The sequence below is a fragment of the Euprymna scolopes genome, chromosome 6, assembly GCF_053919585.1.
Source record: "Euprymna scolopes isolate OS-2025 chromosome 6, ASM5391958v1, whole genome shotgun sequence".
NCBI lineage: Eukaryota > Metazoa > Mollusca > Cephalopoda > Sepiida > Sepiolidae > Euprymna > Euprymna scolopes.
Window position 1 is genome coordinate 26,553,398 of NC_136487.1, and position 12,522 is coordinate 26,565,919.

General features: G+C 33.3%; 1 protein-coding gene across 1 annotated transcript in view; it reads right to left on the reverse strand.

Annotated features, from left to right (window-relative positions):
- Positions 1-12,522, reverse strand: part of LOC145277586 (uncharacterized) — a 110,833-nt gene that overhangs the window by 21,803 nt on the left and 76,508 nt on the right. Inside the window, exon 5 of the mRNA XM_080129097.1 lies at positions 5,166-5,510. Coding sequence (XP_079985223.1) covers positions 5,166-5,510 — 345 coding nt within the window. The remainder of the gene's footprint in view (positions 1-5,165; positions 5,511-12,522) is intronic.

Genomic DNA, 12,522 nt, shown 5'->3' on the forward strand with positions numbered 1-12,522 from the left:
GCAGCTTTAGTCTCAGTGCATCTATTACGTTGGTAGCTATGGAAAAAGTGATTTTTGTGCGCGATAGCAGCAGCACATTCTGGGGAGAACCATGGCTGGCTGTTAAGTTTTTGTTGGAATTTTTTCGATGGTATGAATTGGTCTATGCCTACAATTAACCATTCGGTGAGATCTGATACTATAGAGGACACTTCCTTTTTAAACATGGAGTGCAGAGGTAAATCAGATATGAATGTACGGAAGCTATCCCAGTCAGCCATAGAGTATCGGTATACAGTACGGTGGAGGGGTACGTCTGGGGGCTTCTTACATTTCGTTTTTATCTTAACTGATACGACGGAGTGGTCGGAGGATCCTAGAGGAGAATGAACGGAACATGAACATAGCTCAGGGGAAGTTGAGAGAAAAAGGTCTAGGAGGCTTGCATATTGACCGGGTGTATCGGGCACACGGGTGGGTTCACGAACAATCTGAGTGAGGTCATAAGCAATGGCAAAATCATGACAAAACCTCCCCTCATCATCTGTCTTATTTGAATGGGTCAGCCATTCCACGTTATGGACGTTGAAGTCACCACAGATGTGGATGTTAGCCGAGAGATGTGAAGACAGCATGTGGTCTATTTTCTCAGATATGCTCTTAAAGATAGTAACTCCGCTGTTGTGGGGCCTATAGAGGGCAAATATAAATGCAGTGGTGTTAGCAAGTGCAACCCTGAAGCACATATAGGGTAAATTAGGATCTAATCTAGTGATATCCCTGCCACACGGGAAGCCATCCTTAATGTAGGCACATATTCCATGCCCATGGCGATCTTGGGTGTCAAATTTAGCTGTTAAATTAGAGTATCCGTTAATTATGAACTCATCTAGGGAAGTGGTCGGCCCTATTCCAGTTTCACTTAGAAATAATATGTCCGGTTTCGTCTCCTGTAATTGGGTTTCAACCTCTGGAAGAAGGCTTTTCACTCATGAAACATTATGTTTTAATTGTTTAGTTTCTTTCACGGCAATGTTTACATAAAAAAGTTTGTTTTAACTTTTTCTGAACTGTTTCATTTTTACGACATGCCTCAACGTATTATAAACACCCTAACCTTCCCATGTTAAAAAAAACACGCCCTTCCATAAACCTCGAAAGCCGTTCTTAATATGGGGAGGTTGGGGGTGTTCATTCCGAAAGCCGTTTTAACATGAGGAAGTTAGGGTGTTTATAATATGCTGGGGCGAGTCGTAAAATTAACAAAGTTGCTATCTATTATTTATTGCAAAAATTGCATGAAATTTATTTATTTTTCAAAAAAAATTACATTTTGGTATTCCTTGCGCGTTGAGTTCCATGGCGACCAGCAGGAAAAAAATAATAGTCGCTCCCTTAGTCCCCCACATCACCCCGCACGTAACATCTTTTATTTACTGACGTTGCTGTAACTAAACGATTATTTGTCACATTTACAAACATTTATTTATTTATTTATTTTGAAAAAAAGTTTTACTTTTTATGAATATTAAAAGAAAAATGGGTACTCATGCAGAGAGTGATCCGTGCTGAAATAATAACATTATTATTTTATTCTTAACATGGGGAGGGGAGGGTGTTTTGTACATATGTACTTTAACCTTGCAATTGAATAAAAAAAAAATATCATAAAACTTTAATTAAACGTGGAAATACGATTTAAAATATAGCGCAGATCACTCTCTGCATTAGCACCGAAAAATGTTACTAAACATTTATTAATAATTTCTCACTTTTACAAACATTTGATTTTAAATTTCTTTTTAAATGACGACTTTTATCGACTTTTGTTTTTTTTTAATAGTATTTGCGGATGGGTATGTTGACAACAAATATCAGTTAAATTTTGTAAATATCCCCCCCCCCAATAGTGTTTATTCCGAAATCCGTTGTTAACATGGAGAGGTTGAGGGTGTTTATTCTGAAAGCCGTTCTTAACATTTGTGGAGGTGGACCTAATGTAAAATAAATAAATAAATAAATAAAAAACTAAATCATTTACCGATAACTTCTCAATTTTACAAATATTTTTTAATTTACATGCGTGGATGAACAAATTGTTGAATAGTGCGAAAGCAAAACGTTTTTGTAATAAACTTCGGGATAAGTTTTTGAGTAAATATTTACATTTAGGTCCACAATTTTCTTTTTTAAATGACGACTTTTATTGATAAATAAATCTACTTCTCTGCAACGAGCACTGAACCCCTCCTTCTTTTTTCTTTAATAGTATTTTTGGGTGGGTATGCTGACAACAAATATCAGTTAAATTTTGCAAATAGTCCCCCCCTCCAAAAGTGGTGTTTATTCCGGAAGCTGTTCTTAAGATAAGAAGGTTGGGGGTGATTATAAGGTGGACCTAATCTAAAAATAAAACAAAACAAACAAAAAAAAGTTTTTTAAATGATTAAAATAATTTCTCACTTTTACAAACATTTTTACATGCGCACATAAGCAACTATTTTTTTATTAACTTTTTTTTACTTTTTTTATTTAAAAATTAGTAAATTTCAATGTGTTTTTGGTTTTGTGTTGAATGAAACTTTTTTTTTCATTACAACAATAATGGACCAATTTAAATCTTCCGGCATGCATTTAAGGGTTACGAAATCATCAATAAATCGTTTAGTTACTAAGCCAACGTCAGTAAATAAAAAAATGTTACCTGTGCATACATTAGCCTTGACTAGGGAGTGGGGGCTAAGGGAGCGACCATTAAATAATTATGCTGGTCGCCATGGAACTCAACGCCCAAGGAGTACCTAAAGTGGCACTTATGCACTTATGTTATCGTGCTATTTTTAAAAATAGTATTTTCATGTTAAATTCAAATTTTACAATATCTTTTTCTTTTATTAATTTGTTAAGTGAAAGTACAGATAACCCGGTCGGTTTCTAATGTGAGGAAAATCTAGCCCCCACCCCCCCCAAAAAAGGGGTAGTCTGGATAGTAACAAAAAATTAAAATTGCCTCAGTCTCGAAAGATTTCTTCTTTACTGAACGAGGAAAAAAACGGTGAAGTGTAGTTCAGCTTCTGTTTCTCTCCCCCTCTCTCTTCCTCTCTTAATATCTCTCTATCCATCTCTCCTTTTCCCTCTCTCAATCTATCTTTCTCTCTATATCACCCTCTCCATCTCTCTTTGAGCCCCTTTCTCTCTCTAACTCCTTCTATCTCTCTCCTTTCCTCTGTCTCATCCCTCTCTGTTTCTAACTCTCCCCCTCTCTCTGTTTATCTATCAATCCCTTTATCTCTCTATCTCCTTCTCTTTCTCTATTTTCCTCTCACTTTCTCTTTTCTATCTATATATCTTCCTCTCTATCTGTCCATCTCTAATCCCTAATCCTATTTTAGTCTCCTAAATTAATTACAGTGAATAAGGCATTGTCAAAACATAGATAAATCCTATTTTAGTCACCTAATTTACTGACTGTGAGAATAGAAGTTATTTGGAAATTACTGCTACCTTGAACAGCACCAGAAGTAACTGGTAAAACCTTTCTAATTAAATTGATTTTGGCAGCCATTTGGTAACAAAATGGCATTGTCTTAGCCCTTGCTGCATGAGGAATACCTGCGACCTTGCCGCCAAGTAGAAGAATTATTTATTCTACTTTAAAACATTCAATTTTTCAAAATTCTCATGTTCGACATCTCCAAAACATCCAATATGGGGAAAAATATTGCAGAAATGAAAACTTATTGTTTAGGATGAATGCCCAATGATATGCAAAAAATCACTTGAGGCTCTTGGTCGATCCTTGCAAGATTTGTGTGGCAATATCAGACCATTTGGGAAGGCAGTAATATTGCTTGCAGGAGATTTCAGACAAATGTTACCTGTTATTCTTCAATCAACACCAGCAGATGAAATAAATGCTTGCCTCAAATACTCTACTTTTTTGTTCCATGTGAAGACATTAAACTTAACTCAAAATGTCCAGTTGCAGACTGTTCGATTTGCACAAAACTTTTTGCATCACTTGTGGGAAATTGGGTACGAAAAAGTGCCAGCTGATCAGAGTTAAGGGCAAAATTCTTTGACTTTTAACTTCTGTAATTTCTGTAATTTTATTTCATCAAAAGAAGAGTTAGTTTAAAAGGTTTTTGAAGATATTCAAATTATAAGAATTCTACTTGATTGAGTGAATGAGCTATTCTTGCAGGTCAGTACAAATACGCTCATGAACTTAACGCTATTATTCAATGTAAAATTCCAAGTGAGGTAGTCAAATACAAATCCATCGACACTGTTGTGAAAGCAGATAATGTGGTTAATTATCCAACAGCTATATTTGCCAGGGATGCCACCGCATGTATTGCAACTGAAATTTGGTGTACTAATTATCATATTGTGAAATATAAACCAATCCAAGCTTTGCAATGGCACATAGCTTGCAGTAAAAAAAATTAACAAACAATATTATAGAAACAACAATCTTAACAGGACCTTTCACAGATGAATATATCTTCATTCCATGCATTCCTATGATTCCACCGGATACATCATTACACTTTAGGAAATTGCACTTTCCAATTTTATTGTTATTTGCAATAACCATTAACAAAGCACAGGGAACAATCTTTACAATTGTAGGTCTTACAGTTAGACACTGACTTTTTTTTCACATGGACAATTTATGCTACGTATTCAAGAGTCACCAAACCAGAAAATCTCTATATCAGCTAAGAAAATGGAACAACAAAAACTGTGTACCCATGCAAAATGGAAAATTAAACCTATAAGAAACATGCTTTTTCTCATTTTGGAACTTTTTCTATTGCACCAATTTGAGCCACAGCAATGCGTGGCAGGGTACAGCTAGTATATATATATATAAAGGGAAGAAGAGAAAACAGTATTCTGATGTCGTCGACAACAATACAATACCACAGAGAAACCCTAAAGCATGTCGTATTTGATGTGTTTTCAATACCACAAACAGCTTCACAACATAGTAGATTCAAACGAAAACAAAATATCACCGACTTAATAATGATAACTCTAAAAACGAAAACAATGCCTCTATGGAAAGTAAGGCTAAAAAGAAGGCGTTATTGATGTTTAGCCTATCCCTTTAAATTCTATTTTATCCTTTATTATTATGTTAGAAATATCTGCAGCTTATTCTTATTTGCAGTTCTTACCTTGTAATGTTTTGTTGGCAGAGAATATAGGAACTCCATCATCTGCTTTACATCTATACCATGTGAAGTCACTATATTTTAGCCTTGAGAAGACAAATGTGAAATAACCATATTTTCTTGTCGAATCATGATTCAATTCCAGATTTACTCCATCAGTTTCGACTAGAACATAATTGTTCACATCAAAATCGTAGAACGCCACAAGTTGTTGATTTCCATTTTCTAAAACCATTTTAAGAATTGCCTTTGTTGTTTTAAACGTACACTTTACTTCCATAGTGGAGGATATGACCGCAGACGGAGGTATTTCTATTTTGACTTTATTTGAAATTCTAAAAGTTGAATCTGAAATTAAAATAAAAAGTAGAACGAAAAGAATTATATACAAAAAAAAAAAGTTAAAAAATATAGTTTCCGAATCAATTGAAAAATATTTCTGAAATCAATAATGTTTGTGTAATAAACAGACTATATATGTATACATGTGTGTGTGTGTGTGTGTGTGTGTGTGTGTGTGTGTGTGTGTGTGCGTGCGTGTGTGTGTGTGATGGTTAATAGTTTATGAACAAAATAACACGGACGCAGATGTCAAATTAAATATTATATTCGTGGTAAAACATAGTACATTTGTAACATGGGGAAGAATTGTGGATACAAAGACCGAGAAAAAAAAAGAAAGCTCATAAGTGCAAAAAGGACTGGGATCTTGGGGAGTCTTATTACCACTCAAATTCCAGTGAAGTCTAATGGTCACTACCAACGATAAATCAATGGTAAGCGACCGTTGTGATAACGCAGATTCATCTGAAAAGGTTATCGAAAGAGGTGGAGAGCACTGTAAATTTGGGGAGACTTGTTGTCACTCAGACCCCAGAGAATGCCACAAGTTGTTTTCAAGGATAAATCTTTGATGATGGCCTTTGTGACTTCTCCTAGTGAGTAAATAATAATAATAATAATAATAATAATAATAATAATAATAATAATAATAATAATAATAATAATAATAAATACCGCTTAGGTTAGTTGACGATGGCCGGGAGTTTTAACACTACAACTCCTCCTAGAGCCTCCTAAGACTACCTAGAACATTTGCCTCAGCCTGACAGCTAAAAGTCCACCAAAATGATCCAGTTTCTCTCTGATATATTGTCGAGGTGGGAACCTTGACCAACGTGCTATAAGGGACACCACTTGTGACTACCTCTACTCGTTCTGGGTTTTTAGCCATATTCATTAGGTGCGAACATGTTCATTTGTAGGTAGGTCTCCCCAACAGTTTAGCGAATTAAGAAAAAACAGTCAACTTGAGCATAAATGCAACATTCCAACTTGTGGTCGTTAATAACTCTCTGGGTATTAACTATGTATTCCCGCTGATTTGACATTTATAAACATTTAATTCCTCTCAATTCTTGTGCTAATTGCCAGTGGTCTTATGATAGAATTTTTACCTATGAAATCAACCGTGACTTGTGACTGGATTCAAATCTCCTGCATAGCATTTATTATCATATTATCAGGGAAAGGCGGTTTTTGTGGAAAAAAAAAACACAAAAACCGCCTTTCCCTCATTTCGTAAGGATGTCTTGCCTATCTCTCAAACAAGTAATATTATTTATAAATTTCAATGTCGGTGTGGTGCCGTCTATATAGGCAAGACGACCCAGCGTCTTCAGGTCAGAATCGCCCAACATGTTCTCCGTTTCATCCGAGATCATCAACCTACCACCAGAAAATCTCAACTGATAGAATCGTCCATCGGCCAACACTTGGTCGATAAAAATGTTTTCTCTCCGGAGTGTTTTTCTGTTTTGTACCGAGGACGCACAAAGTTCCACCTGTTCGTCCTCGAAGCACTTGCCATCATTGCTAACCCTCCTACTTTGTGCAAGCAGAGAAACCTCCAGCTTCAATTAGAATTATTTGGGTAGCTAGGTTTTTTTTGTTTTTTTTGTTAACCTCTTCTCCGTTCTTACTCCATACTACTACCAAATATTCTAAAAAAAAAAAAATAAATAATTTTCAGACTTATGACCCTTGAAAATGTTAGTCTGAACGAAAAGCGCTTCGGGTGTATTTTAACGATCTTGTTTTTAATCGACTTATTTATTTTATTGAATTGTACATATAACTTGCCCCATTATTATTATTATTATTTTTTCTCTTTTCCTCACCCCGTTTTCCATTTTATTTTAGTTGATTGAATTTACGCGATGGTTCACTTCTTTATGATATATATATATATATATATATATATATATATATATATATATATATATAAATTCGTATTCCTGTCTTTTTGTTTGTTTTGATTAATATATACAAAAGATTCCTTACTTTACTCTCTCATTTATTTCTACATATTATGATTCTTGCAAACTAGATACAATAAAGAGATCATCTCACTTGCATATTACATTAAGAAAAATCGATTTTATTAAATAGCGGTATCTTAGTTAATGTTTCTAGCAAGAGAATTGTTATAAGTGTTCTACTTAAAATCGTTATTTAATAAATTTGAAATAATAATTAAATTGATAACATATTTAATTAAATTTATTTTGAATTATTATTCCAACATCGATTTTTTAGAAATCTTTGTTTTAGAGTTATTTGCCCCTTCAGAACACAAACAAAAAAAAACTATTACCAAATAAAATAATTTGGTAATCTCAATAAATTTCTAGCTTGAAAAAATAATTCCGAGTAAATAGAAATATTTGGCTTTTATTTTTTTTTTTAAATATTCAAAAAATTAAAAAAAAAAAACACTTATGAAAACTGAAGAAAAGATTTCATTTGTTTGTTTTTATTATTCTATAAACAGCTATACAGAGAAATCGGTAATTTTTTTACGATGTGACCCACCTAAAAAATAAAGATTTACATTTTTGGCCTAATACGTAAACGTAAACAAAAATGTAGATAATATGAAAGAAATTTTGAAAAGAAAGAAAATTAACATTTTAGAGTGGGGGATCACTTTTCCACATTAATTTAACGTAAAATGAGCATCCACTTTATGGCCACCAAGCGTTCAACGAGACATGTCACCTCTAGCATTTTTTTTTTAAGTTTAGCGATCCGGGTGGGAGGGGTGCAAACATGACAAATACAATCTGTTTTTTTTGGGGGGGCGTGAATTACAATTAAAACATAAAATAATGATAAATTCAATTAATTTTTATGAGACCACTCTGTACTTTCACCTAACAATTTCATAAACAAAATGAACCCCAAAATATGACAAATTACATTGGGGGGGGGGGCATTACAATGACAAAAAATTTAATTTAATTGTTTTTGGAATTAATTTTTGGTAGATCTTCATTTTTTTCGGGGTTCTGACTACTTGGCTAATTTTCTTTTTTTTTTTTTTTTTTTTTTTTTTGCGATCGCACAAGCATTTGCTGCTATTTTTATTGAAACAAAAGTTGTAATGATTTATTTTTAATTATTTATCTTTTTTATTTGGGGGGGGTCTTTTCCGTGCTAAATATCCGGAGAATAGTTTCTTCTTTTTTTTGCCGGAATATCTGGTGGAGAGGGCATCACATACTTCTTTTTGAGGGCGATTACATTTTCATGTTTTTATCCGTTCTTTTATTTTTGGAATTGTTGTGGGGGTATCCACGTTGTCCATGAGGAAAATGATTAGGTGTGTTCCAAATGGAACTTCATGTCAACTCAGGCAACGCCGGGTACCCATGCTAGTATATATATATATATATATATATATATATATATATATATGTGTGTGTGTGTGTGTGTGTGTGTGTGTGTGTGTGTGTGTGTGTGTGTGTGTGTGTGTGTGTGTGGTGAAAAAGAAATAAACCATATTCGGATGTTATAAAATAAATAAGTCGATTAAAAAAACATGAATTGTAATGGAACCCGAAACGCTTGTCACCAGACAAACTTTTCAAGGATATATGTCTGAATGTTTCTTCTTTTTTTTTCCACAAAGAAGGGGGGGGGCTAAAAGTGATGGCAAGCGCCTCAAGAACGGATAGGTAAAACTTAGCGCGTCCTCTGTGCAAAGCAGAAAATCACCGGAGAGAATGTAGAACCACCGTCCTTTTTATCTACTAAGTGTTGTCCAATAGCTGATTCTACTAATTGGGTACCCCTGGAAATCGGCTGATGATCCCGGATGAAACGATGAACATGCTGGGCGATTCTTACCTGAAGACGCTGGATTGTTTTGCCTATATGGACGGCACCACACCGACATTGGAATCTGTAAAAAAAAATTGCTTGACTGCGAGATAGGCAAGACGTCCTTGCAAAAAAGAGAGAAAGGCGCACTTTGTAGAAAAAGCAATTCAGAAGGGTAAAGCCGTGGCTACCGTAATATGATGGCCTAGCGACGACTATAATTTAGTCTGGTGACGTCATGAACATCGGTCTGTTGAAATTTGGTCACGTGTCTCATGACTAAACCGGAAGTTGGTTTAAAGTTTTGGAGGGTTAAATAAATTTAAACATGCCGTCGAGATGTATAGTTCCAAAATGCCGAGGTAACTACGAAAATGGACCAAAAGTTACCTTGTTTTCATTTCCCAAAAAAAGGAAATAATTTACCAGTGGATTAATGCAATAAAAAGAAAGGATTTTACTCCATCTAAATATAGCAGAGTAAGTGTTAAAATGTTTGAGATATTAAAAAAAAAAAAAATAGAAAACGCGCCTATTTTTATTTTTATTTATTTATTTTTTTATAACGTATTTTAAAATAAAGATGAAAGTACGTATATAAAAAATGAATTTTACATGTAATTTAAGTTATGTGCTGAAATAATAAATTATTATTTAGAAACTTATTTAAAATGGGGAGTATGGTGAAAATATTATGTACTTTCACCTAACAATGTAATAAAAGCGATATCATAAAAATGGAATTCCTTGTTTAAATGATTCTAAATAAGAAAAATCATTTATCTTTTTAGTTCAACTATTTTACTGTGCAATATTTATATCAGCGTGAAATAGATTAAACTTTTTTTTTTAAAGTTTATGACCGTTTTTGTTATCCCAAAAGCTTATTAATAATTATTGGTGGTAAATGTCGTGGCCATGTAGGTGTCAGAATTTTGGAGAATATACTTCCAAAATAAAGTATTAAAATTGTTTAAAAAAATAATAGAAATATTATTTTTTTATTTAAAAAAAAGTGTTTACAAAATGCCGGCAATAAAAAAATAATATTTCTATTATTTTTTAAACAATTTTAATAGTTTATTTTGGAAGTATATTCCATAAAGAAAATAAACAACCCACTTTAAACGGAGAAATTACGTTATGTTTTTCGCAATTTTGTGTTAGGGTTGTCAAAAGTTCCCCCAAATTCTGATACTGCTAGTGGCGCTGTAAACGAAAATAACGTTTAAAATTGCGGCAAACGAGTAGTTTCCAAGATATGAAGAAATATTAGTTTTAAAAAATGGGGGATCACTTTTCTATAAAAATTTAACATAAAATGAGCACCCACTTTATGACCATCGTTTTTTTTAGGGCGCTTTCTTTTTAACAAATAAAAGCGAAGAAAAATGAGTATGGCCACCTTTATGTTGGGGGTTGGGAGTCAACGTGCAATGAACACAGTTTAACGTAAAATGAGCACCCGCTTTCAAAAAGTGTAAACAGAATTTTTGTCGAGGAGAGGGGATCAACTGTAGGTGCTCATTTTACGTTTAGCTGTGTCCATTCCTACATCAAAGAGGTACTTCGCCTTGTTTGAGGCGAAAATGTAATTTAAAAAAAATTGCTTATTGCCCATGTAAAAAAAAAAAAAAAAAATTGGCGATCGTTTTAGGTTAAATTATCCCCCCCTTTTTTTTAACCAACATCTCTTTATATCTTGGAAACTACTAGTTTGCCGTAATTTTAAACGTTATTTTCGAAAACCTATAAAAGTGGTAATTTAAAAGGATTTTTTGAGGGTGGACTAATTCTGCACATTTACCTTATTTTTTTATTTTATCGCTTTTTGTCATGTAATTTTCTTTCTTTTTTTTTGTATTAAGTCAAACATGGTACGATTTTCTTTTAAATTATTTCTTTAGGTATGTGAACTTCATTTTCGACCTGAAGACATACAGCGAGAGGCATCAGCATTTGATGAAAGGACTGGAAAGACAATTAGTGTTAAATTAAAAAAATCCCCATCTTAAGAATGGTGCTGTTCCTCGAATATTACCAAACTGTCCCTCCTATTTATCGTCATCAACCACTTTTAGAGAGAAAATGCGCTTAGAAAATTCTGCTCTTAAGCGTGCATTATGTGAAAGTGTTGCTGACGAGTTAGAGTTACGGAAAAGTAAAACTTTCCATAATATTGATGATTTAGAAAAATAATTAACGTTTATAGATAAAAATTATTGGACTTCTATTAAGCAAGACAATACCATTATTATATGCCATATAAAGAGATGCCCATGCCCCAAAATAAAAATGTCTATGGTGATTGAACTGGACTTGGCCGTTAGAGTATTCTGTAGTGATGTGGAAATGAGTGCTATAGGGGAGTATAGAATTCCTAAATATGTAACAGAGGAAAATACTCTGCAGATTTTGATGGAAAACATGGAAAAAAATGGACATCGAAGAACAGGAAATGAAAACTTCTAATATAAGTTCTTTATTAAAATTAATCTTATCATTTTTGCTATTAGTGCAAGATGAATCATTTAAATATTTTAATGCCATTAAGTTCATATATGAACAAATTAACATAATGACAATGAATAAGGTTAATTATTCGAGTGAAATGATGGTATTTTCTTCCTTATTATATAACTGCTCCCCTAGAGGGTACAGACTGTTAAGAGACACTAAAAATGTAATTTTACCATGCTATTCAACCATTCGAAGATTAACCTTATCAACTTCTATGAATTCTGTCATTGAACAACATGATAACAATTTTCTCATGTATATTAAAAGTTCAAGTTACTAATGCAGAATGACATCACAGTATCTTTACTTGTTGATGAAATACATCTCAAACCTTATCTTGATTATAAAGGTGGTAATATTGTTGGCTTAGCTAACAACAGCAATGAACCTGCCACAAGTGCATTTGCTTTTATGCTTAGCAGTGTATTCTCACAATATAAGGATGTTGTGCATGTTATGCCAACTAAATGTCTTCTAGCTGAGAACTTATTTGACATAATTAAACGTGTAATAATTGGCTTAGAAGATATAGGGTTTAAGGTATTATCTGTTATAACAGATAATAATGCAATAAATAAAAAAGCTATGTCTTTCTTTTGTAGCCCATCAAAGCTTTCAATTGTATATCTCCATCCAGATCGAACGTCTAGGCCTCTTTTCTTCTTATTCGACTCAG